The following is a 26,725-nucleotide window of genomic DNA, read 5'->3' on the forward strand; positions in this document are numbered from 1 at the left end:
GTGATACCAAGCCCCATCAGTTCCCAGGGCTGTTAACTCACTCCACGTAATTGGTGCACACTTCAGCCCTGGGGCTGAAGCAAGGGGAGAGCCCGGAGCTGTGTGCACAAGCAGAGATGTCACTAGGAGGTTTGGGGTGGTGGGAAGGGATCTGCAAACAGGGCAGTATGACAAGCCTTGGTGTGCTGGCATGTGCTCATTCATCCATCAGAATCTCCCCATCCATGGCCTGCTTTGGTTGGAGAGCCCAACTACGGCCACGGATGCTGCAGCCCCACATTTTGCCCTAGGAAGATGTGAGGCTGAAATGGGAGCAGCTAAAGGGAGAGAATGAGGATGGCTGCACTCCCTCTGCGACAGCATGGAGATAAGGACCCAGGCCCTGGCTCTCATCCTGCTGCTCCAGCACACAGCATCTGCCTCAAGCTCCAGCAGCCCCAGAGGCGCAGCCCAGGGCTGTGCAGGACACTTGTGCCCATGACATCACAGCAGGGCACAGTTGGTTGTTGTGTGCTCGGCAGGGACGCCTCAGTGCTGCCATTGATGTGCGGGTGCCAGCTTGTGCGGGCGGCGGGGATTGTGGATTGTGTGCACATCAGCCCTGGGACTGGTGGCAGAGAGGGAGCCCTCAGGGCAGGAATGCACTGCAGCGCTGTGGGAAGCTCAGCAAATCCTAACAGGAGGGAGATGTGGGATCCAATGGAGAATGAGGCCCTGCCAGGCATCACTTGGAGTATTTTTTCCTTTTTTTTTAGGCTGCAAATCAACATTTTCAGGCACAAAGGACTGGCACTCTGCTCCTTGCCCTCCCTGCGCCCTACCCAGGATCACAGGCACCAACAGCCCCAAAATATCCCATAGAGCTCCCCAGAACCCTGGTTGCTGGGCAGGGCTGGCCATGGCACTACCAGCACTCAACAGCTTTTGGTGCTCATCGCATCAAAGCCTCAAAATTGAACCAAACACAGTTGGAACTCAATGAGCTGCTCCACACCACACCTGGCATCAGCGATGGAGTGCTGGCTGCTCTGTCGTTACCCCAACTCGGGGGAGGTCCCCCACGTCCCAACAGAGCCCTCCCTGGGTCAGCACCCACCGCCTCTCATCGCAGTGTGTCCCCACCATCGTGCCACCAGGAGCATCCCATGTCCGTGGCGAAGGAGCTCCGTGAGCTCTGTGCTGCTGTAGTCAACCTGTGGCCATTGGCTCTCATTTTTTCTTTCTTTCTTTTTTATTTATTGTGTAAACGAATAACCACCTTTTTTTTTTTCACAACAATGCAAGTAAATACCAAAGTCAGCCCATTGAACTGCATCTTCTACAGAGGAAATTTTGAAGCACTTAAGGCAAGATTTTTTTCATCTCTGACTTCTATTGAACACTGAAAAAATACAGGACTTTCAGGTACAGCTTAACAAAATTATATGGGAAAAATCTTTTTTTTTTTTTTAATTTATTTATTCTTTCATTTAAAAGATTTACATTATTATGGAAGTCGATGCTGAGACACATTTGTCTCTGACTTCCTTTAAAAATCCATTGGTTCCTGTTCATCTGTCTGTCTGTTGTAATGTAAAGGCACACAATAAAGCTTTATGCATTTATTAAAATATACAGATTTTGGTAAATTTAGATTTCTTTCGTAGTATCTTGATAATATATATATATACATATATATGTATCATTTTCAACAACACAATCATCTGAAAATAAAAATCACTCCATAACATATCTGCATATTTTTTTCTTTCTCATGACACACTACAAGACCCCATTGTACAATGCACCAATGGGCTTCTGGAAACGACAAAAATAGAATTAAATAAAATAATTTAACAAACTCTTTTAACAAATACACCAATTTCATATCAGAACTGCAGAGAACTGTTACACCAGAAAGTACCGTCTGCAAAAAAAGCAAGATCTACATCAGAAAGACCAAAAACAAAACGAGAGGAGTGAGGATCATTTACAAGCTGGGGCTGTGACACCGGCGTCGCTCGGGGCGTGAGCTCTGCTGTGCAGAGGGTGCGTGCTGGGTCGTGCTGCTGTGGTCACAACCTGCAGAGGGACCAAGATCTCACCGGGTTGGTCTGGGGGATGTGAGGTATTTCTGCTCCATCTGGGTCATGCTTTGGGCTCCAGCAACAGGATGCTGGCTCCTGGCATGGAGTGGGACAGTGGTGGTGCTGGCAATGCTGTTCTGTAATGTGGTGGCTGTGTGAAAATCTCCTTTTAGGGCATGGAGAAGTATTTGGGTTACAGCAACACCTGTGCCAGCTTCCTGGCCCCTTTCAGCATCCCAAACTGGCCCTAGGCCAATGCTGCCCAAATGATCTCTGCTGGTGGGCCTGGAGTTGTGGGCATCCTTCCCTGCTTCCCTGGGAATGGATGAAGATGGGATGGAGATGGAGAAGGGCAAAGGATGAAGAAGGGATGGGAAAAGATGGAGAAGGAACGAGGAATGTTGGATGGCTGCAGGAGAACCACAGCAGCCCCAGACCGCCACTCAACACACTGATACAATGACAGGTGCCTAGACGCCAAAGAGCAAGGGAGCAGGCTCTTGCCAAATGATACTCAGGTGGACACAACAACACACACTGGTACTGCAAACTGCTCTGTAGCAAGAGATTAAGGCTGCAAAAGGAACAACAGGCTTCGAATCAGCAGGGTACTTGGGCACATGTTTGTTACCCAGCAGATGCCTAAATACCGTGCGGTAGTGGGACGAGGATGACCACCCCATGGTTTAGTTTGAGAGCTGGTAGGAAAACAGCAACAATCTTTCTCCCTGAAAACATAAAGCCAGACCTGCCAGGTGCCATCTGTCCTGGGTATCTCAAAAGCATCCTTCAGGGGAGCAGCGGGGCACAAGTGAGCATCATGAGAGCTTCAGCACTGCTGGGGATAGGCGTGTAGGACAGATCCCCAAGTGGATTGGTAGAGCTTATGTGCATCGTGGCGGCTTTTGGGTGGGATGCTCTTGGGTTGCTGCTTGTGGAAGTGTAGCAAGGTTGGGCAGCAGGAGAGGGTCCAGAGTGAAGCTTAACGGGTCCTTTTACCAAACCCTCCCATCCTGAAGCCCTCCCAGTCACTTCTTTTGGTTTCACATTAGAAGTGTCTCTAGAACAAGCAGCATCTTTGAATCTTTTCACACATTATCCACCAAGCCAAGGTTAGAAATAACATGGAGGCCAGAATGAGTGCTGGGATGTGCCCACAACAGTTCACAGACAATGGGCTGGCTGTTTTGGGAAAGACAAAATGGTGGGAACAGCATCCAGTTCAATCTCAGGGACACTGTGTGGGGTTTGCTGACTGCTTGCATAAGTCTAGGTCAGGTGTGATCTGAAATGAGGCCAAGCTCAGATTCAGGATGCTTGACTATGCCAGGATTTCAGGTTTTGTTTGAGACTGTCTAGAGCAGTGCAAGACATGGTCTAACAGTGAATCCTGGTATTTACGACTTTTGGATTCGGGGCTGGGGACCATCATAACATGGCCTTGTTGCATACACTTAGTGCTGGAACAGCCATGAAAACGCCAAGTGATGGGGCCAACCGAGCTGAGCCACCCCCTTGGATGAAGCTGGTTCACTTTCATGTCCTACCTGCCTGTCCCTCTGGTTAAGCTATTACTGCTGGGTGGTTAGAGGAAAAAGCACACGTGCTAAGAAAGTGCCAAACACATAGGAGTGGCCACAGGGTGACTATTTCCCGAGGGAAAACCATCTCGTCCCCCCACGTGGATCATTCCACCTCTCAGAGCCCCCTCAGTTTGGCACATCTCCCACTGGGCGCCAAGTGGGGCTCGGCAGGTACCAGGGCTCCAGCATTGCCTGGCTGGGACTCAGCTGGCAAAGCCCTCGGGTGGGTTTGGTTTGGGGTCGGCAGCGGTCGCGGCGTGTGACCCGAGGACCAGAGGTGAGGGGGTGGTGGTGGAGGACAGGACGGGGCAGGGAAGCCGCAGGCCCTTCCTGGCTGGCTGGCAGCACGGCGTCCCCCTGCTCGCCCCACTACTCAGGTGAGTAGTCCAACTCGTCGTTGGCGATGAGGGCCTCTGAGGACGGTTTGTGCCTGCCCTTGCTTTTCGATCTGCTACTCGTCCGATGGCTTTCCTTTGCTCCTGACATTTGCTGGTATGAGAAGCCCTTGTCCTCGGGAGGGCCCCAGTCTGGGTAGCTCTCACCCTCGGTGGCGTAGGAGAAGCCGTCGTCCACTGAGAAAGGGTCAACGTCCACATCATAGCGCTGGTAGGTGCTCTGGTGGAGGGCCTCCTCGCGGGCACTGATCTCCAGCGTGCTGTTCCACATCCCGTAGCCAAAGTAAATGAGCAGACCTGGGGTGAGTGAGAGTGATAGGTTGTTGGGGAGGACAACGCTGCACCGTCGTTCCCCTCAAAGCCACACCTGAACCCACAGCCCGTGCCAGCATCCAGCCTCCTCCATCCCACCCCCTCCTGTTCCGTGCCAGTTGGCTCGAGCTGGTGAGGGCTTAATCTAAGTAAATATTTTTTAGCTTTTATTTTTAAGCGAATGCATGTTTTCACTGATGTCTGGTCTTCAAACCAGCAGTTTGACAACCAAACGTTGTCAGCGTGTGACCGGGGAGCTCTGTGTTTAAAACATCAGCTGGGACGGCTGCTTAACCGTGTGACTGTGCCATCTGCAGCCTTGGTGGGAAAGCAGTTCCCAACAGACCTAACCTGGCCTCCTATGTTAGAAGCCCACGTTTCCAATCCAGCAGCCTCCCAGCCATCCTTTTCCCTCTGGAATTTTCTTATGCTCTCAGTATGTCTCCTGTCAGTACCCACAGCCCTGTGTGCCCAGGGTCTGGCACACATCAGCAGGGTGACCTCGTTATCATTGCTGGCACCTGACAAGGTGTTAGATGTGCACACAGGTGCAAGGGTTAATCACAGCAGACTGATTTGATGCTCTGAAGCCACTTTCCTTCTAAAGAACAGGTGTGGGTCTTTCCCTTGATTTGCTCCTTCGCTTATTGGCTGAGTGAGCTAGAAAAACTCTGAGCACCTCTTTTCTAGCCTAAGGGCTGTGCATGGCTCCTCAGTAGCTCAGTTTAGGACTCAGAGGTGCTCAGAGATGGAGCTTTGCTGTGGGGCCTCAGGAATTATGTGTGAGAGCTGCCTGCCTCTCCCATCCTTACTCTGAAACAAGAGAGGATATGACAACATGGAGGAGGAAAGCTGGTAGCAATCTCCCTCTGAGGGCTGGTAACTGTGGAACTGTTCTGTGATAGTGAAGGGAGATTCAAGGTCTGTTAGTACTACGACCAAACTTTTTCCTTATAGGAGGCAGCTGCTGCCTCCAACGTTTGCAACAATCCACTTTCACACCTTCCCGACAGGAAGAGCATCTGCTGGGGTGCTCAGCCAGAAACGGCTGTTTTGGATGTTGGCACCAAAGCTCAGGGTCTGCTGTCTGCAGCTGGGGTTCCAGTGGGCTGTTGCAATATCCGTGTTTGCTCTTATGGCTGCTGTGTCTCTCTTAAGGAGTCCTTGGTTCTGATATTCCTTGTTGCTTTGGTTCTCTGTGGTCTGTGGCTGGGAGCCTTCAGGAGGAGCTATGAGAGCTACACTTTCTCTCTTAGGTATGGGAATAGAAATATAAAGCAAAGGAGATCATGGGCATATCAGGCTGCTGGATATGTGCTGGGAAGACTAAATTTGGCCCAAATATTCACAACAGAGCCTACGTGTTCTGAGAGCCCCCTGCCATAACGTGAAGGGTTCAGGCCAAGAATAGGAGCTGGAGCCTGCAGCCCCTTGGCATTGCCCCTTCCAGTTAGGGTTGGACAGCTTTGCATTTTAGAAATGTGGTGCTGAAATCTTGGTGTGGGCTGCTGAACGAGCTCAAGTGGGTGAAATAGCAAGAAAGCAGGCAGATTTCTGCAGGAAACCCACCTACTTTCCATCAGAAGACTCATCAGAATAGTCACCTTTGCATGAAGAATTTTGCTTCCATCAAACTGACATTTTTCTGGAGGTGTAATTCTTGAGTTAGCTGCAGTCTGGGGGCTTGATTAACAGATTTCTAAGAACTCCAGCACTATGAGGAGCAAATGCAAGGGACTGGGCATTGCAGCTGAAAAAGCATTAGCCTAAGCACTAATTGGTGACGTTGCTATTACCACCCTTTGAAAACAGGGTCAGTAATAAAATAATCTGGGACTCACCCACAAAACACCAGACAGCAAATCGGATCCACGTGACTGTGGAGAGTTTCAGCATGAGATAGATATTCACCAGCATGGCGAACGCGGGGACGAACGGAAGGCAGGGTGCCATGTAGGGCAGCTTCTTGGGGTTCTCTGGCTGCTGCAAGATGACAAACACCAGCACGATGATGAGCAGGATCATCAGCACAACAAGGAGAACGGCCCACCAGCTCTGCTCAGAGATGTAGTCTGACCCAAAAATAATGAAGGAGCAGAAGATGAACATCAGGACGAAGAGCAGGAGCACGCAGGTGGTGACCGTGTGGCCGGTGGCTGCTGTGGGCCGATCCATCTTCCCCGGCAGCCCCAGGTGGATCCGCATGGTGTAGTAGCGAGGGCCGATCAGCTTCTTCAGCTTGATGAGGTAGATGTTCTCAGACTCGTCCGCCTCGATCCCTGAAGTCATGTCGACTGTGCCGTAATTGGGGTGATTCACGTTATAGGTGGATTTATCAGATTTCCCAATGAGCATCTCGTTGTCCCCCAGCGATGGAAGGTTTTTTGCCCCACACGTGTTGGTTGGTGGGCCTGTGAACTCCTCTCCTTCGCTGCCTGGGGAGCAAGCTTCCTTCTCACAGTCAGCCAGGATGCCCTCTTTCTTTTTGGTGTGCTCCTCAGAGAGGAACTTGACAAAGCCATCGATGTCACTCTCGGGCTGGTACCGGAGGAGCAAGACACAGACAGACACCAGTGTGTAGGCAAGCAGTGTGCCAATGGACATCATCTCTATCAGGTCCCGCAGGCTGACCAGCAAGGAGAGCAGTGCCGCAAGAAACCCAGAGACTATACAAGCTACTACTGGCGTTTCTGTGTAAGAGCTGACGTGGGACAAAAACCTGCAACAAGAAAAGAGTTGTAGAGGGTTAAAATTGCGGGTTGCAGTGGCTGCCTGTTGTAATAGCCCATACCTGGCTGGAAAGGCAAAGGAGAAAGCCAAATGCTAATGTATGTATGACTGACCTGAAGAGTAGCCCATCGCCGGCCATGGCGTAGATGACTCTTGGCATTGGGAATAGAGAGCCCAGCAAGCTGACGGTCAGGCCGGCCACAGACCCAATGGCAACGATGAACTTGGCTGCATAGAAGCCACGTGCCACAAACATTTCCATCAGTGGGGACTCAGTGTCGATGGCATCGTATGGCACCATCAGTGTGAGGATGATGCTTACCTGGGGAAGGTAAGATGAGTAGGACAGAGGGTCAGCAGCAGCCCTGAGCTTGCAGTGACAGGGGCTGCTTCTCAAGGGTGGGAAACACGCAAAGAAATTGAGTCTAATTAGAACTGTATCCTTACATCTCCTGCGGAGAAGATGTGAAATGCAGATGTTTGGGCTGTGTGATCACTGTGGAGTGGTTAATTCAGGGGCTCTGCTACCGTGGGCTCTGCCACCCTAAGGCAACAAGGGACCTGAAATTCCTGAGTATAGACGTGCATTTACTGGGTGCAGAGAGACTGGACAGGCTGTGGCCATCCATGTGTGTCCTGTCCCACACAACTGTACTTGTTTCAACCTCTTGCAGACCCCCAGTGGATGGCTGTACTCATATAGCTAGTACGTATGGACATGTATTCATACACACACACACATAGCAGGTACTTACGGACACGTATGCTGTCAAGCACGCAACGAGTGAGGCTGTGATGGCGTAGGGGATGGAGGTGTTGGGGCTCTTTGCTTCTTCTCCTGTGGTAGCAATGATGTCGAAGCCAATGAAGGCATAGAAACACGTCGCAGCCCCTTTGAGCACCTGCACAGAGGACCCACTGTCTCAGTGCCATGAGGGTGGCTGGCACCCAATTGGGAACAAGTGATCATGCAAAACCATTCTGTGCTTATTTTACTTTCACTGGGGAGTGGGATTAGGGTTGCTTGGGGGCACTGAAAACACTATGGATCCTGAGGGATTGACTGACTCCCCGTCCCCAACATGTTCATATGTTTCGTGTTAGCAGGAATTCTCATCAGCCAGCAAGATCTGCTAGCAGAGGAAGCAGAATAGAGCATGGACAGTCAGACATGCACCACTCTCCAAACAACCTTTGCTTTGCTTGGAAGCTGCAGACAGGTTGGAATACTTGAAAGGGGAATTATTTGTACTGCTAGTTACTTTATTATGTTCTTTCTTCATGTACAATATTAGCATGTTTATAAGAAACAAACACTGAAGCTGGCTAAAGACTGTGTAGCTGTAAGGAAAGAGCTAATTTGTAGTTGCAAAGCCCTTGCATACTTCTGGCTAGGTGGATGTTGTATGTCCATCACATCTATCTCAGTTCTTTAGTGATGGAGCACACAGGAAAATTCACCTCTTTCAGGGGACAGTCTGTAATTCACTTTTCAAAGTATCTCTGTGCTTCTGGGGATCTCGAGCTTGTTGCTGTGGCGGATTAACTTCTACAAATGATTTCAGAGAGAAACAGCCACCTGAAAACCATAGGAAGACCCTATTGTTTTTCATGTGTTTTGGATAATGTATCTTTTAAAACCATGTACTTTTACCAAGAGAGATTTGGAGGATTGAGTTGGAATGAAACATTTATTTTTGGCACCCTTTTTTCTTTCCTATTTTATAGCAGAAAAAGACAGGTATCATCCAAAAGTAAATCTGACCTCTGTTCTTAATGGGGCCTGAGCACTGCTCCTCACTGCCATGCTGAAGAAGAGAAATGATGATTTACAGAGGTGAAGGGGTGGCATGTCAGCTTGGGATCCTTTCAGCAATCAAGATTTTTGGTTTACTTTACTTTCTTGCTTATTTTTCCGCACAAAATCCCTATGGAGTCGAGCAGTGTAAATCTGAGAAGTTATCTTGGGCTTAGGCCAGCTGAGATATTTTCAGTCTCTGTTCATCTCTGGATAAAAACCAGTGCAAGCAAGCTAAAAAAGCCAAATATGTCCAAATTCTCAGTAAGTTTTGAGGGAGCATCCGTAAAATAAGCACTGGCAGGTGGCATTATGAAGTGCTCAAAACAAATGCTCGAGAACATTGTTATTGAAAAGCAGCCAACATAAGTATCTCCCCCTCTGCAGGGGATGGGCTGGATCCTCCCGAGCCCTTCCTTGGACAGCCACCGCGTTTTGCTGCTGTGAGCCTGATGACAAATGACATTTCCTGGCGTATGCTTTCACGTGCTATTTGGCTCTCCAAGAGGGCATCTAGGAAAAGGACTGAGTTTATTCTAAGAGTGGCAGGAGATACAGGCAAAGCATCACCGTGTGCCTCTGGTTTGGAAGAGCGAGGAGGGATGGGCCCAAGCTGGGAGCTAGAGGCCTCTGGTCAAAGCTGGGTGGGCTGAGCAGGGCTAGGACCTGAGGAGCGAAGTGCAAGCAGGGGCTGCACACCAGAAGCAAAGCTGAGCACGTGGTGGGGGTGGCACACAGGACTTACCCCCGGCCATCCGAACGGCAGGAACTGCCCTTCAGACCAGTTGTCGCTTTTGATGAAGAAGAGCCCGGCAATCATAATGAAGACCCAGACTATCAGGTTAATCACATTGAGCACGTTGTTCAGTCCCACTGAGTTCTTCACACCCATGGCCACGATGATGGTGACAATGATGGCGATGACTAGAGCAAGAAGGTCAGGGTATGACTCCTCTCCTTTCCCTGGGTAAGAGAAAAGAGGTGCGTAACTGTTTGTCCATAGCTAGGCTAGACGACCCTTCCCACACACAAGATTCTATGACTCTATGACTTTCAGTGCTTTTCAGATCCTGAAGTTTTGCAGTACTCCTCGTTCTCATTGCAAAGCTGGTTTCCAGGTGACCGTGCCACTGCAAGGTAAAGCTCTTTTATTGAGGTGATAAATCCTGATGCCTCAAGACACTGTCAGGAGTTTTTGGAGAGCAGAAAACAAATGATCATATCCTAGTTTGCATCATGCATACCTGATAAGCACTAATTAGAAGTCAATCGAACATTAAATTTTCAGAACAGAGCTACAAGACCACTCAGTGTTGTTACTGATAAGAGCCGTGGGCTGTTGCTGGTCACACAGAACCATCACAGCACTGAGCTTCTACATGTCAGTACTGCAGGCTCTCCCTAAAATTTGTGTGTGAGTTTTAATGGGGCTGAGCAGTGTTCCTGTACTATTGTTACCCTCTGATATCAACATGTTTTTTCTGGGTTCTGATCTTCTAAACGCTGGTTTGGTCCAGAGAGGCTCAAAGTAATGGGATCGTATATCCCTGCACCTAGAACCCAGACTCTGAACCGGATGCAAAGCACCAGGGGCCAGTGGGTGGTAAATAATGAATGAAGCCTAATATCCATGTCTGACGAGCTTCCAATGACATTTCAGGCCCTAATTAACGGATGAAGCTCTGCATAACAAGATGCACATGTCTCCAGCCCGATTCTCACCCAGCCCGTTCAGCGTCCCGACGCTGCTGATCATCCAGCGGCTGATGGTGTGGTTGGCCAGTGAGTCAAACATGCTGCTGAGGGCACTGGCACCCGCGGCCGTGCCAATCAGGTACTCCAGGATGAGGTTCCAGCCAATGAAGAATGCCACAAATTCCCCCACTGTCACGTAGCTGTAGGTGTAGGCAGAGCCCGTGGTCTTGGGGACCCGCACACCAAACTCAGCGTAGCAAACGCCTGTTTGGAATGAAAAAAATATGCTGAAATTCATCCACAGACAGCAGCAGTGGGCAGTGTGGTGCTGTGGTCGTGATGGCCCAGTTTCCATACAGTAACTCTGATGGTGACAGAAGTTTCCTCTTCATCTGATAGGGATGCTAATGTGTCCTGAGCCATTTTCTCCTGAGATGTTGTGTGCCTATTCTGGGTCACTACAATGCAGGTGCAGGCATGAGCGCTGCCCTGATCATCCTGCTCTCACTCTACCTGTGCCAGATGATTCTGAAGCCATCTCACAGAAATAACTATGTTATTTTAACACTTAAATGTTGCTTGTACATTTCATTCTGAGGAGTAACTGCAAAACTGTCTTTGTAAAGAAGGGAAGAAAGGTGAAAAGTGTGTAACTGAACTACCTGGGAGGAGATTTCAGTGGGATTTAATACTTTCCAGACTTACTACATCAGGGTATTTTTCAATAAAATCCTGATCCTAACACACCACTGTCTTGAAACAACCATCAGGTTTTATTTAGTAGTCATGGATGGAATCAGAAATTCCCAGGGTGTTGGTCAGGGTAAGTGCTGGCAGGACCACCCACCCCACAAGGTGGGGTCCTTGTCCCTGGCTGTGGTTTTCAATGCAACTCTTCCAAACTGGATTTCTATAGAGCTGGCCCAGCTACGAGAGCAACAAGACGTCCAGATCATCCAGCCCCACACCGTCATTGTTCAGAGCTGATTAAAAATGCATGCATTCTGCAAAGGTAAGGCACTCACAGATAGCTGCAGGCCTGAATGATTTATGAAACAGGTGCTCTGGTGGGGACTAGTATCTGGTTTCTGTCTGTGATAGCTGTAAAAATCATATAATCTTTCTTGGCAGCTCTACTTTTAGCCAACAAGATAAGGCTTAAAGAGGATTGATATTGATGCAGAGTGATAATGGCAGAGCAGAGTCTTTTATGTGTATTAAATGTTTGATTTTTCAATTACTCAACAGGAATCCCAAAATAGTAATCTTTCACTATACATTGGATATTGCAACCTATAGGGTATATCTGCTTTAGATTTCAGTGTATGTTAAGAAAACAACCAATTTTTATCATAGCATGTAGTAGCAGCCCAGGGGATGAGAGATGCAAGACCTGCACACATCCCTGACTGCTGACATTGAGTTAATAGCAGGTGGCATTAATCAGGGCATTTTAATTCACAATGCTACAGGTCCTCCAGCAGAAGTGGAGTTCACAGCACTTCCCTCTGTATGCACTGCTTAAAAAGGGAGATGATATAACGTATTAGGACGTAGATTTTATCTTACTGATCTCAGCTCTATCTGTAGTGTAATAGTGATAACAAAGCTGCATAACTGAATGTTACTCTGTGCATAGTGCTGTGACAAACCCACAGCGCCATCAAACTCAGGCACTCCCATTTCCAAGAATGATTCCCAAATTTCTGTGAAACTGGGACCTTGCAACAGTGCTAAGTTCCACCTCTTCTTTGCAGAGGTTACTTCCCCTTTTGATGCAGAAGAAATCCTGACTTCTATGAACCCCTGCTGCTGATGGCCCCATCCCTCCTCAGCCACATCTGAGCATTACAGCCCCTCTCAGCACCAGCAATCTGCAAGGCATTCTGGAAGGAGCATTTTCAGCCAAAAACCCTGGGATAATTTGCAGGTAATGGGCTCTGACTTGATGACCGAGGGTGAGCACAGGTGATCTGGATATCTGCCTGAGCTGCGAGCCAAAGCAGCTCCTTAAAATCCATCCATGCACGGATGTGAAGTGAGAGCTGAAATCCCCACTGCAGCCCATCTGGCTCCCAGCCTTTACTGGGTTTCACCTGCCAGAAATGCACTGCTGTTACAAACAACAGCAGTGTCAATGATGAAGCAAGGAAGTGGCCAAGGAGATAATGAAAACACCGCATCCTTGGGAAAACACTTTCCCAGGGCTGCACAAGCAGGGGGGAGATGAAAGCAGGGCTGGGAGCGGCAGGGCTGTGGGGCCGGCAGGAGCTTCCTGCTGTGGGGCAGGGCTCACGGCTTGGGGGAAAAAGGCTCTTTTTGGGGACAACGTGTTTTCTCAGAGCGGACCCACCCAGGTTGCTCCACTTCATTTGGTTTGCGTCACAAAATGGGCTGTGGGAAATGGGGAAAGCGCAATGATCTGAGGACTTGAAAAGTAGTCGGGTCCTTCCCATCCCGTATTGAAGTCCTCTGTCACTGAGTCAGGTTTCCTTGCCCGGCCCACACACGCAAGCTGGATTGCCAGACTGACACAGCATGCAAAGTCCTGCGAGCAGGGAGAGCGGGGACATGGCATCATCGCGTTAGCGCTGATCTGGAAAGGACAAATGCCAGCAGTACTGGCTTATGTGGAAACCGCAGCTCAGGCCATATGCTCAGCTGGGTTCAGAGGAGGCAATGGAACTCACTGACTTTTCACTAAAATATATAATTCCTCCCTCTCTGCACATAGCGTTGTTTTGTTGGAAATTCAAAGAGCGATCCTGAGTGAACAGGAGCCAATGACAGCAGCTCTAAAGGTAGCAGAGGAGTCGCTGGGCTTGGCCCCACCTGCAGGATGGCACTGTCCTGCTGGCTCCTCGTAGCTGGGCACCTCGTGCCAGTGGGGAACCTCAGTGCAAAAGAGGCTTTCAGTGTAAGGAGACGTCATTGTCCCTCCGTGCTGCATGTATCCTGAGTGCTATCACCTCATGCATGTGACTCCAATGTCACGAAACCAGCACTGATTATTGGCACATTGTCCAGCCGTGAAGCTAGCGACAGTGTGCCTGAGACCTCACTCAAAACCCACTGGAAAGACTCACCTGACAAGATGGAGGCGACGGCAGCGATGATGAAGGACACGATGACGCCAGGCCCTGCCATCTCCTTGGCCACCAGGCCGGACACCACGTACATACCTGTGCCCACACAGCTGCCAACACCAAGGGAGATGAGGTCGAGCGTGGTGAGGACCTTGGCCAGCCGTGCGCCCTGGCCTCCTGCTGTCCCCGTGCCCTCCAGCATTGACTCCACAGGCTTGGTGCGCAGGACGCGGGAGCGCAGGGCATGGCCTGCAGCCCCCCATGGCACCCGCCGTGGGTCCAGGCGTGACAGAAGGCCGCTCATGGCTGCTGCTGGGCTTGGGTGTCCCAGGCTGAATCTGTGCTCAGGGCTGCAGCCTCATCGCCGGTTCTCCAGTGGTGGCAACCCAGCTGCAAGAAAGAGAAAAGGTCTCACAGTGTGTGTTTGAGCTGAAGCAGCAGAGGAAGAGGTGTTGTCCCAAGGTGTATCATTCCATACACAGCAGGAACCTGAAACCATCCAAGTGCCCAGCCAACACCAAAAATGCTCCTGGGCAACACGAGGAGCTGGAGCACAGCAGGTCACCTCTCTGAATACTTCAAAATGCTGCTGCCTGAGCCTCTTCCCAATCATAAGATTGTCTCTACAAGCATGAACTAGCTCCTGCTTTTTCGTCTTCAGTCATATTTCCAGGCACTGTTCCGACACTTTCCTTTTCCTTCCTTCTCTTTCTCTTCTTTTTAGCAGGCTGCGTAATTCCCAGGCAAGGAGAAATGACCTCCTGGTGACGTGTGAAGACTTTGAGCAAAAACAACGAGAACTGACAATCTCTGCATATTGATATATAGAAAAAATAAATATTGTTTCTTTAATATGAATTTTAGCATGACAGTTTCCTTCCTGTTCATGCAGAAATTTGTTATTATTATTACTGCCTTGGAGCCAAAACAATTATTTTTTCAGTCTTTACATCCTAAACAAATTACACTGTGTCTACCAGGTGGCCTTGTCTTGCTGGAGTTTATTAAATAAAACACAGCATTTGTTTCACATTTTGGTTGATTGCAGTTTGAATTGCGCTGATCCTTACCTCAAGCAACCGCAAGCTGAAAGGATGCGTGTTCTGCCTAAGGATATTGATAGTGAAAAACGGTTGCCACTCTTGAGCAAATGTGCATCTTCAAGGTGAGAATAAGAGCTGGGTTTGGCTGCTTCAGGGCCACGTTCCTGTGTGCCAGCATTTTAGCCATGGGGGGAATAGCTCCTCTAACCAAAGTGCACAGCATCTCTGAGGCATGGGTTGATGCAGAGGTTTTGCTGTGTTTCACTCAGCTCTGTCCAATCCTTTATTTAATTCTTTTCCTTTGCAGGTTTTATCAGCACTCCTTGTTAAGCTGGAAGGACTTGGGTGGGTCTGCCTGGATTTGCAACAAACGGACCTCAGCTAAATAGAACACTGGGCAGAAATAGCTGCACGTTTATGAACAGCTACAGTCCAGATGCCCTTACTTCTGTGTCGTTCCCTCATGCAGTATGTTAGGTAAGAAAATAATCTTTTCTGGCCAGAAGTTGGGGTGGCAGAGGGCCCTGAGTTGCTGAAGGCAATGCCTTAATACCAGCTGGAATGAAGTTACTCTGTAATTGTGGCTGTACTCAGTGAAAGCGATCATTTGAAATTATCAGTGATATTTAAGTGAGAGTAGCATAGTGCTACTTCATTACTTGGAAACATCCTCTCCCCCACCCACAGCCATAAGAAACGCCTGATGGAGGGATAATGCATACCTGGGGCAGGCACAGCTCGTTTCTGCCCCGCTCCATCAATGCTCCCAAGCACACGGAGAAGGAGACAGCAGCAGAGGGGGATTTTGGCAAGTCTGAGGTGCAGGCATTGCTCAGCAATCACATTCATCCATTCCACAGCTATGTAAATGGTGAAGTCTTAGGGGACTGGTGTAAATCCACAGCCAGAGGGAGGGAGGAAGCGCTTTTCTTGTGCTTAATGGCTGCCCTCCTCATTGTGTATCCAGGAGGGTCGGTGGGGCTGTGCTGGGGGCCAGGGCCAGCTTGGCTAACTCTGCTGCCATCGTGTTCCTTAGCAACCTCTGTTTGTACCACAACAGTGTTCTTCATTAGCACAAATGAGCTAAAACAGCAATCACATCGAAAGGAGAAACCTCGGTGTTCAGAGGCACAGCTTCCTAAGTGTGTGGTTCGGTGCCAAATTACTCCTGAACTAAACCTGCTGCTTTCTGCTTCATCCTCATCACCCCATTCCACACCCACTGCCTGCCAGGGTGACTCGTTTAGTCCTCCTGTTAATGAGTGCCCTCTGCCCCTGGTGGCTCTGGGATGTCCCTATGCAAATCCCTCTGTAAAGAATGCAGGGAACACAAGGAGAATCAGTGTGCCGATGGTGATAGATTAGAAGAGAGAGCTCCAGGTGGTAAGGAACCAGCCAGGGGTGCTCCCTGAGATGGAATGGTTGAGTTTCCTCCAGCTTTCTCCTCGCAGAAGTCACTATGGCACAGGAAATCTCCCTGCTGCCCATGGAGGCCACAGTTTGCTTCAAGAAGGTGATGGGAAAGCCCCTTCCTCCTTGCAAGTGATCTAGATGTTGGCAACCCAGCCCACGGCAGGGGGATTGCAACTTGGTGATCTTTGAGGTCCCTTCCAACTTCAGCCGTTGTCTGATTCTACATGCCCTAGAAAAGCAGGCTCAGAGCAGACTCCTAGCAAATCCCACGGCAGCAATATTAACGCAGGTGCTTGCAGAGCAAAATTCATGCTTCGCCCCAGGTGCAGCTGGGCACTGAGATGACTCAGTGCTCAGACAGAATGAGAAATAAATCCAGAGAGAGACAAAAGCATCCCAATGCCTGCTGCTACAACAGCATTTTTGCCTCACGCGGGGTTGTGCGTGGAGCTGGGCTGCAGCATTTCTTGTGGGAAGGCAGCACGGAGAGCTGCGATGCAGAGCTGCAACCCACGGTGTGAGAGAAGAGAAAGGGAGAGCGGAAAATCCCTGCCAGCCTCGCTTCCCTGCCCGCTGTGTTGTTTTTAGTCTTAATTACTAGGCTGGTAGCTGCGAGCTGGGCAGTAGGAGCAGACACAAGATGTGGTTTTCATTACGACCCGGCAGCAGGGAGAGGAGTGACGTCAGTGCCGTTGGCCACGCGGCAGAGGGATGCTGCTGTGGGCTGCTCATCACACTGCTGCTTTCTGTGTGGGTTTGGAGTTTTGTGTGCTCGTTTTACAGCCTCAGAGCACTGCACAGGGGTTCAGCGTCTGCCCCTCTGCTGCTAATTTGGGATTTTTTTTTAACCCTTTCCAATTTTTTACCTCCATTCAAGTGGAGCAGTTATTATTTTAAGCTAAAATTATCAGTAAGAAAAAGCGTAGTGATATATTTTAGGTTTAAACCCAATTTAGCAGTGTGCCTACTGAAAAAAGAAAACAGCTCCAGGCTGTTACGTGGTGTTTTTTGTTTTTTGTTTTTGTCTTCATAGCAAAATGGGGTTGGAGGAGCTGCACAGCTCTTTTCTGTTCTTCTTTCATCTGTATTTTTTTAGGTGCTTTACCAATATTAATATTGCTGCAAGTTGGCCAAATACCATTATCTCCTTCTGAGAAATAAGCAAAATAAACACTGAGTTATTTAGCTTGACCAAAGACATAAGGCAGTGGTGCTGCAGACAGGGGTCCTTAAACTCTGTATTCCCGTCTCCAGTGCAAGAAAGCCAAACCAGCGTAACCTCCTTGTTTTGAAGCCTGTGGGACCCACTTCCAAAGCTGAGCACCCACATCAGGACATTGATCACATCAGGACACTGCATCCACAAAGGTGAGCAAAGAGGAAAAGATGGAGGTGAAGAAATGCATGCAGAACTGGAACTGGAGCTGGTTGTGGTGAAGGCCAGCAGATTCCTTAGTGTTGGGTTATTCTGAGAGCTGCTGGGCTCATTATGTGCCAGCCTTGCAAGCAGCTGCCCCTAGCTGCTGGGATCCCATAGGGAGAAATATCCCTAGGGTTTTTTGAGGGGTATCCCTCTGGGCATTCTGCTCTGCATCCACCACTGTGCACTTGGGCCTGCAGGAAGCCATCCTATGGAGGCATTCTGTGTTCCCACGTGTTTTCTGCCCTTTTTGTCCAGGGAGCCCTGGCTATGTGTGGTGCAGAGTGGTGTAGCACTGAGTGCCAGGTACTTCTGGCACATCCAGCCATCTGTGAGTGCAGCACTGTAAGTAATGCAGTATGCATGAAGTGCTCCATTTGTGTTTGCAAAAAGCTATTTAACCACTAGGAGGAAGAAAAAAAAAAAAAGAAAGGGAATTATGGAGAAAGATGTATAATCAATTTGCACATGTCTAAAAAGGACTGGTTTCTCATTGTTGTCTTGAGGTGGTGAAGTAAAAGCCTTAAAGAAACAGAATGATGCTGTAAGTATGAGGAAATGACAGATCAATAGATGGGTGAGCAGAGCAGAACCAGGCAACCAGGAACTTCTTGGAACTGCTGTGCTGAGGGCTCCTTCTAGGGGGCCGCACTGAGTTGAATAATAACTGAATTGCTTCTCCAGATGTGAAATGGAGAAAGCAGAGGTCAAACAGAAGTGCACAAGTGCTTGATGCAGCTGGGTGTTCTAAGGAAGGTGCAGAGAAACCACACTAAAAATAATGCTCTTCCAGCTGTACCTCGGGGTCGTAGTGGACAAGGGCTGCATTTGTATTGAGCTGCTCCGAGCTGAGACCAGACAGTCTGTTCTAGAACACCACTCATTGAAGAAATGTCTTTGCTTTAATAAGATGCAGGAGCAGCTTCTGTAATTACTTGATTGCACCTTCTTTTTCTTCCCCCATGTAGATCCATACTTTTGCACCGTAGAATGGAAGTCATTACGGTTTGCTCCAGGCCAGCCATGAGAGCTTTTTAAATTTGACATAAATCACAGAATGGGTTATTTATTAGTGTGTGAGGCTCTCTAAAGAAAATGGATTTTTGCTATTGCAAAGCCTGCCTGATGCATCATTGTGCCAATTTATTTCATTTCAGGATATCAATGTGAATTTCAATGGCAAAAACACAAATTACATTTTTCGGTGAAGTACTGATTTAATACTTTGTTGTTCAAACCAGAAAAAATAATGACTGTGTATCAAACACAGGTTCTGAAAATCTATTGTTTGTAAGTCTCTAATTCTGCTTTGAAGATTGCAGTTTTTACAGTGGTTCCTTTGCTCCTTGCTAAGGAACTTTTTCCTCCCAGCTGACTCTCACCAGCAGTCTCTCTGGCTTCTGGAAAGCCTTCCATGCAATAATTTAGGAATCTGAGCTGGTCTTCTGCGCTGTAAGCACATCAGGATTACACAAACTGTTCGGCTCTTGCAGGTTTTCAAATGCATTTCTCTTTTGTTTGAGCACGTGGTCTCATTAATTAGTTATCGTGTTCCATCAGCAGTTATACAAGTGTAATTGATTATGCCTCATTGCCCTGTTTGCATGATCTTGTCTGTGTCTGTGGGCTAATTAATGCAGGAGAGGTTCTCAAAGAAACACGTTCCTCAGAAGGAGCTGGAAGGAGGCATTCCTTCAGTGCCTGCTGATGTCTCCAGGAGGAGCAGTAGTAGCTGTAAATCAGCAGGCTCTTTGCACACGAAATAGAGAGCTGCAGGGTAGTTTGGGTGGCTGTAGCTTGTGTCACAAGTTCCCCAACAGAAGTGTGAGGCAGATTCAACGCACTTCCAAGGAAGTGAATAGCAGATCTTGCTGCTTTTATTCCATGATTGGCTGCTTGTTATTATTATCCACTAGGACAAAAAATCCTTGCCTTACATGAGTAATCCTCCTGCATTTCAACAGAACTGATTATATGAGTAATGTGAACACAAGTTGATCAAAGAAGACGGCTTATAAGAGATTTTCTGTGTTTAGTCATTTATCATCATAAGTCAGGCAAACGTGGTGCAGCACTTGAGCAGTGTGTGGTGTGAGTAATACCTGGCATTGTAGCACGACTGCTTTTAGACACTTCCCGACAAGCAAGTTATGAACATACACCCAAGATTAAGTCAGCATATAGGATGCCACTAATGAGGCAGAACTGAACAAAGAATGACGTGTTCTTAAAAGACCAGCAGCTCACAAATGATGGCATTATGGTGTTCTTGAGTAATGCATACAAACTGCCTAGTGATGTCCTTGAGTAGCCAGGGAATTGGTGTGGGTAAACATGGTTATGCCTAGCTTAAAGTTGGGTTGTCATTGGAGCCCTGGTAGCTAACTGCGTCCTTGTTCTTCGCCTCCCTTAGAACTGGATTGAATAGAGTAGCTGGAATATTATTGCTGTGGTTCTTGTTTGTGCTGGAGCTCCTGGCCAAAGGAACTTGACACATTACTGCCTTCTATCTTAATTTACTTAGTGTGGAGCTGGTGACCCTAGCTATTAATTGTGCATCTCCTGGTCTCTGTTGCTCCCCCAGGCAGTTAATGAGGCAGTGTGCAGGCTGGCATACACCTGCTGTTGCCCAGGTGCCCTGAAGAGGTGCTGGCAGACCCAGATACTTCCCAGTGCTGCCAGCTCATCCCAGTCCAGGGCAAAGGGTAGGCAGCAGGCATATATTTCCCTCACTGTCAGACCAGGGTGTCCAAATCCCACCTGGACACCGCAACCATATTGCTGGGCATCAGGGAACAGCTGCTCACTTGGCACAACTTGACAGGCACATCATTAAGACCTGGTTCAAAATGCTCTTGGGCACAGCTTGCTGCTGTTGGCAGAGTGCATCCAGATGTACTAGTGGCCTCTAGGCACGAGAAAGTGCTCAGACTTTAAGTGTGTGTTGAAGGGCTTTGCTCAGAAAGACCCAACCAATGCTCAGGGAGCTCAGGACCTACAGGGAGGAGTCGACCAAAGCACAAAGCTGTATCCTAATTACGGACAAGCACTTGCAGCAGCACTTGGTGCTTACTGAGGACCAGTGCTCAAATCCTGCTCACTTGTGGATCAAACACACTCTTTTTTTTTTTTTTATATGCTTACATAAGGTTTCTATGCAACATCTCTCAACACTTGCAGCATAACAGAAGGAATCTCCCAGTAATAATCCATCTCCTACAAGCAGCAACCCACCTGACCCTCTAACTCTGTGCTCTCGCAATTAAATTGCAGGATTTGAAAAACCTGCTCTTCTTGTGTTCATCTCCCAGGTAGATTTAATTGATGGTGTTCCATCTTTCAGTAAATTATTGATACAGCTGTCGTGCAGAGGATCAGAGACAATAGAATCACATGCTATATGGCTCCACCTCACTGTTTTTGTTTTGTCAGTGTCTGGACTACCCTCTGACAGTTTTATTTCGGGGAAAGAGCAGCTTTCTCCTGGGGATGTTCCATTGAGGTGACAGCAAGGAATCAGCTGTGGTAGCAGCACTAGCTGTAGTGCCCAGCCCCAGCTGAACCCTGAGCTGATGGCTGCACAGCCCAGGGCTGCTGTGTGATGAGGAAGTAAACATATACAAGAATAAAATTTCTCAGTACTAGAAGGAAGTTTCCAATAGACAACCATGATTTTCTACATCTTGCTGCTTGCAAATGAAAAAAAGGTATTATGAATCTATGTGGCCCATGGATCTAAGTTAGAATCTGTTCCCATTGGCACAGCAGGTGGTTTAATGAGTTCAGTAGGTTCACTCTGAACTGAGGTGAGCCTGGGGCACCTGGGAGGAGAGCTGTATGGCCCTGTGTCTGACTGGGGAACTAGAGATCAAAGGTACCATTATGTCTACTGAGTTCATTTTGTCTGAAGGAGTCATCAGCTTCCATTCCATTACTCCTGCAGGAAGCCCCATGACTTGCTTTGGCTAAGTTACAACTTCTGGGAGGACATCAAGTCTTGACATGAGTAGATGGAGAATTCAGCAGGTTTTCTGGTAGTTCCTTCATGATGTCATCAACCCTCCACTGTTCAAAAATGTGAGCACTCACTTAAATCAGAATGCTTTGGCTGTAGCGACTCAACATCCATTTCTGTCATGCCCTTCTTTGGCAGATGGAGAAGTAACTCAATGCCTGTTCATTTTTTTCTGTAAAGGCTGTTAGCCTCTTGAATCAAGTCATCTCCCATCCTCTTTTCTAATTAATTGATCTGACCAGGTACTATAGTTCATCTTTTATAAGACTCTTTCTCCAGTACTTTCTATTTTGGCTTTTATTTCTTTTTCAAACTCCAATACTATTGTTATTTTTTTCTAATGTCTACTGTATTCTAGCATTCTCAATTGCCAAGGGGCAATTAAAACTGAAGAGCAATTGCATGAGCCTTTTTAGGTCTCAGTTCCATTTAGCTGCTTGTGTTTTTGTTTGTTTGTTTGTTTTTAACTAAATCAATGCCTATTGTACATATTGCCTCCTTTGTATCTTTTCGGATATACACTGCACATTTGAATTTACTTTGAGTGGACCCAAGCTGCTTCATCTTCATCATTTAACCCTCACCAGTCTCTACTTTGTTGTCAAATTTCGGAGTTTTTGACAGATGAAAATAGGAAATAGCACTTGGGGCTTGGATCCCTGCAATAAAACCTGCTCACATGCAGCAGAGATTCTCCAGGGAGCTTGATGTTTTAAGAACAGATAATTAGTTTAATCTAGGTAACTCTTCACTCTAGTATTGCTTTTAGCTTGTTTGGTTTTTGTTTGTTTACAGTGTATTGTTCAACTACGGTAAGTCATATGCCTTCTGTATGCCAACAAAATGGGTATGTGTAAATACCTTTAGCAATCAGACTTTCAGTCTCATGACAGTTTTTGGTCAATTAAACAAATGCATTGGCATGCTAAAATATACTTACCTACTACTTAGGGGCAGTGGGAAGATCAATTAGTTAATATGCAAGATTAAATCAGATACGGCCCTTTTGAGCTGAGAGTCTTCTCTGGGGCTGACAAGAGTAATACCGCTTCCCATGTCTCCCCAGAGTCTGTGTTGATTTAGGAAGCCCTCTATCAGAGCTCTCTAGGCACAGACTGTCACAGGGAGGCACTAAGTCGATCTGTCTAAATGATCATTTGATAGGTCACAAGACCTGAGCTGGAAAGCAATTTTGAGAGGGGAAAAAAAAAAAAACAAAACAGATGAGGATTTTTAATAAAGTGATGCGGAAACGCACCTACCCAGGGTTGAGGCAAGCAGGCGGTTGATGCTCAGCAGTCCGAAAATACCCGTGCGGAATCAATAAACAGCAGCGAGCCGGGGGGTGACGTAAAAAGGAAGATAACTCCATTACCAGCCTCTAAGTCGGAGGGAATTCTGCCCGCGCCGTCGCCAGGAGAGGCCGCGGATGAGCGGGAGCTTCGGGCCGCCCCGTCGGGGTTCAGCACCGCGGACAGCGCCCGGCTCGGCTCGCCCCGCGCTGCCGCCCACCCGGCCCCGGGGCTCCGCGCCGCTCAGTCGGATTATTGATATCGGGTTTTTCCTTTTCATGCACGCTGCCCGCCTGCCCGCAGTGCCTCTACCTTCGTCTCTCTCGTTTGGTGCGGTAACTTGTAGCCAGAGCTGTCTTTCCGATTGGACCAGCCGGCATTTATCCCTTCTCTCCGCCGTTCTCTGTTTCCAATCAATCCCGTGCCGTCAGCCCTGACGTCCCCCCCCCTCCCTTCCAGCGAGTGCCACTTTGTCAACACGGGGCTGCGGCCGCCCGGGGCTGCGGGATGGGGCGGCTCTGGGGTCTCTGCCCCAAGCGGGTCTGTTCCAGTGGCTCCGGAGGAGCCCCCGCACCACCGGCACGGGGCGACGGACGTGGGTGATCGCAGTGGGGCCGGGGCAGAGCTCCCCACGCTTGGAGCCGCGGTTCTCTCACCTCCCCCCGCACCCCGGGATGCTCCGAGCCGCTCTCCCCGGGCGGTGAGGTGGCAGAGCGGGGCGGCGCTTTCCCCACACCCCAGAACGCTTCATCCCCTCTGCACCCCCTCGGAGCCGTGCGGGCACTCACCGGGCTCAGAGGACAGCGGGCGGGCTCTGCTGCGGGGCCTCCGTGGGCGAGCAGCCCGGCGGGGTCGGCTGCGGTGCTGCAGGCGGCGGGGGGGCTGCGCTGGGCACCGGCGGCCCCGGCTCCCGGCCGCACACGCAGGGCGGAGGGAGGAGGGACGGATGGAGGAGGGACGGATGGAGGAGGGCGCTGCAGCTCCTCAATTATTTAGCGCTCCCCCTCTCTCCGCCTGCCGCATGTGACCGGAGCGGCAATAGCACCGCGCCGTGCACTGCTGGGCATCCTGCCGGCCACAGCACGGCCACCAGCGCCGGCTGCCATCCCGCCGTCCCCATCCATCTGCCCGCTCAGGTGTCCCAATGGCTGCAGCCCGCCCGCCCCCAGCGGCCTCCTCCGAGAATGGGTTTCGTCACCCTGCAGCCAGAGGGAGGGGGACGCTCCCCCTCTGCTTTCTTCCTGAGCCGCGCAGTGAGATTTGGGTGCTAATACTGTAATCCCGGAACAGGCAGAATTAAGACTTAAATGAAATGCTTCATGTATTGCAGCACGCCGTGTTGCCCAGCCTATCTGGGAGGAGTTAGATAGCAGGTGCAGGATGTATTTTGTGTTTTATATCCCTAGATGCTTTTGAGAATAGCTGTGCTTCACGGTCAGGATTATTCTCGTTTTCCCATCACGTTTTTAATTCTAGATTCTCGTTGTTTGCTTCCCTCCAGAATAGCTCCTTTCTGTATCTATCTGCATTACCATCTCACAAGCAAACTCAAAAGGGTTTCATCTCCAGGGATGTTTGGGGAGGATCATATTTCAGTCTCCATTACAGCATCATGCTGAAACCCCTAACGTGACCCATTCCCAGCTGCATGGTGTGCCCTGGAGTTACTCATTCTCTAACCACGGAAACAAATATCTGCTGGTAACAACTGAAAGAGATCCTTCAGCCCCAGTTCTGTTTGAGAAATCAGTGCCTGTGAGTGACCCAACAAAAACCACATCACTGGAGTTGACCTTCTGGGGACCTGCGAGCAGCACCACCGTGCAGAGGAGCCCTGCTGGGATATGCAAGGTCCCGGCTTTGTGCAGGGCACCGTCGTCTTTGAATCCCTTCCTAGCCCCATTTCCGTGGCTTTATAGATGACTGCCATAGCTCTTCTGGTTTCTTACCAGGCTCCTTCCTCTCTTCACCAGTGGTGTCACCGTCAGCCCCCCAGACAATCTGCCACCATCCCAGTAGGGGAGCAAGTGCTGTGCCTGAGGCTTGCTTCAGCTCTCTCTCATTAATCCTCCCTCTGTTCTCATGAGCTCTGTTACTTCCAATCTTGCAGGAAGATGAATTTCTAAAGCTGCCTCTCCAGTGGTACTCTTCAATTTGATTAAATGCATCTGTCGTGTGTACAAAAAGCTGGATGAGGCTGAGGTACCCTCCAGACAAGTCTTATCACTGAGGTCGCCCTCATGTCAGGGTGAAATTGCCCATAACAGTCAAGCACACGACAGTGCTTTTGTGGCAGAATTTCTGTTCTCCCCAGGCACTGAGTAGTTTCTATACCACTAGGATTTCTGCTTGTTTTCCCAAAACAGCACGTGGCTGGCTGACCAGTCATTCAAATGTTTAATCCTATTTTGAATTTGAATCAGGCTTTGGCCTCAGTAATGTCTTACAGAGAGGATCTCTAAACCTCCCCAGAAATAAAAGTTTCCTCTCTATCTCCTTTATATCACTGAGCTTTCCGCAGCGATGCTCCTTAATGTTTTGCTATCATCAGGACTGGCTTCAGAAGAGGTTGTCTGGGTGTCCCTTGGACTGACAGTGAGCTCTCAGCCCGTGCTATTGGACATCCCACCACAGAGGTGCTCCTGTAAATCTTTTTCTAAACTGTTTCTGCTGAAAAAGGCAGATTCCACAGGACTGTCCTGTTGGTTTTGCAAAGATCCATTGATTCACAGAATCACAGAATCACAGAATTGTAGGGGTTGGAAGGGACCTCCAGAGATCATTGAGTCCAACCCCCTGCCAAAGCAGGTTCCCTACAGTAGGTCGCACAGGTAGACATCCAGGCAGGTCTTGAGCATCTCCAGAGAAGGAGACTCCACCACCTCCCTGGGCAGCCTGTTCCAGTGCTCCGTCATCCTCACTGTAAAGAAGTTCTTGCGCATGTTTGTGCGGAACTTCCTATGCTGCAGTTTCCAGCCGTTTCCCCTTGTCCTGTCTCCACTCACCACTGAAAAGAGTCCGGCCTCGCCATTCTGCCCCCCACACCTTAGATATTTATAGACCTGGATCAGGTCCTCTTCGTGGCCCTCCGCTGGACTCTTTCCAAGAGATCCCTGTCTTTTTTGTACTGGGGAGCCCAGAACTGGACGCAGTACTCCAGATGAGGTCTTACCAGGGCAGAGTAGAGGGGGAGGATCACCTCCTTTGACCTGCTGGCCACGCTCTTTTTAATGCACCCCAGTAAGCCATTGGCCTTTTTGGCCACAAGGGCACACTGCTGGCTCATGGCCAACCTGTCGTCCACCAGGACACCCAGGTCCCTTTCCGCAGAGCTCCCCTCCAGCAGGTCATCCCCCAACCTGTACTGGTGCATGGAATTATTCCTCCCCAGATGCAAGACTCTACACTTGCTTTTGTTAAACCTCATCCAGTTATTTTCTGCCCAGCTCTCCAGCCTATCCAGGTCTTGCTGAATGGCAGCACAGCCTTCAGGCGTGTCAGCCAATCCTCCCAACTTCGTATCATCACAAACTTGCTGAGGGTGGCCATTATTCCCTCATCAAGGTCATTGATGAAGACGTTGAACAAGACCGGACCCAGCACAGACCCCTGAGGAACACCGCTGGTTACAGGCCTCCAACCGGACTCTGCACCACCAACAACGACCCTCTGTGCTCTGCCAGTCAGCCAATTCTCAACCCACCTCACTGTCCACTCATCTATCCCACACTTCCTCAGCTTTGTTATAAGGATGTCAAGGACTTATTGTTATAAGGATTCAAGTTATGCTTCAAAGAAAAAGCTATTTGAAGCAAAGTTGTAGGAGTATCTAGTTGTAGAAATAATCACATTCCAATCAGAAATCACATTTAGCCGG

At 49.1% G+C, this 26,725-nt stretch overlaps 1 protein-coding gene across 1 annotated transcript; it reads right to left on the reverse strand.

The window, feature by feature from the left end:
• Positions 1-1,715: 1,715 nt before the first annotated feature.
• SLC7A14 (solute carrier family 7 member 14) lies at positions 1,716-13,969 on the reverse strand. The gene is made up of 7 exons (XM_042881180.1): positions 13,666-13,969; positions 10,607-10,843; positions 9,630-9,847; positions 7,842-7,988; positions 7,200-7,408; positions 6,198-7,075; positions 1,716-4,341 (listed from the first exon to the last, which is right to left on the reverse strand). The coding sequence occupies exons 1-7, from the start codon at positions 13,967-13,969 to the stop codon at positions 4,019-4,021; spliced, it is 2,316 nt and encodes a 771-aa protein (XP_042737114.1). The 3' UTR covers positions 1,716-4,018.
• Positions 13,970-26,725: the final 12,756 nt, after the last annotated feature.

The sequence above is a fragment of the Lagopus leucura genome, unplaced genomic scaffold (assembly GCF_019238085.1).
Source record: "Lagopus leucura isolate 7727_CA_CO unplaced genomic scaffold, USGS_WTPT01 Super-Scaffold_100029, whole genome shotgun sequence".
In the NCBI taxonomy this organism is placed as follows: domain Eukaryota; kingdom Metazoa; phylum Chordata; class Aves; order Galliformes; family Phasianidae; genus Lagopus; species Lagopus leucura.

Bases quoted from the DNA above. Each gene is read 5' to 3' on its own strand.
- SLC7A14 (XM_042881180.1), bottom strand. From the start codon at position 13,969: ATGAGCGGCCTTCTGTCACGCCTGGACCCACGGCGGGTGCCATGGGGG. The intron at 7,989-9,629 runs GTAAGTCCTGTG...TCCTCTGTGCAG, and splicing joins TGCCGTTCGGATGGCCGGGG to GTGCTCAAAGGGGCTGCGAC. The intron at 7,409-7,841 runs GTAAGTACCTGC...TACCTTCCCCAG, and splicing joins GCTTGACAGCATACGTGTCC to GTAAGCATCATCCTCACACT.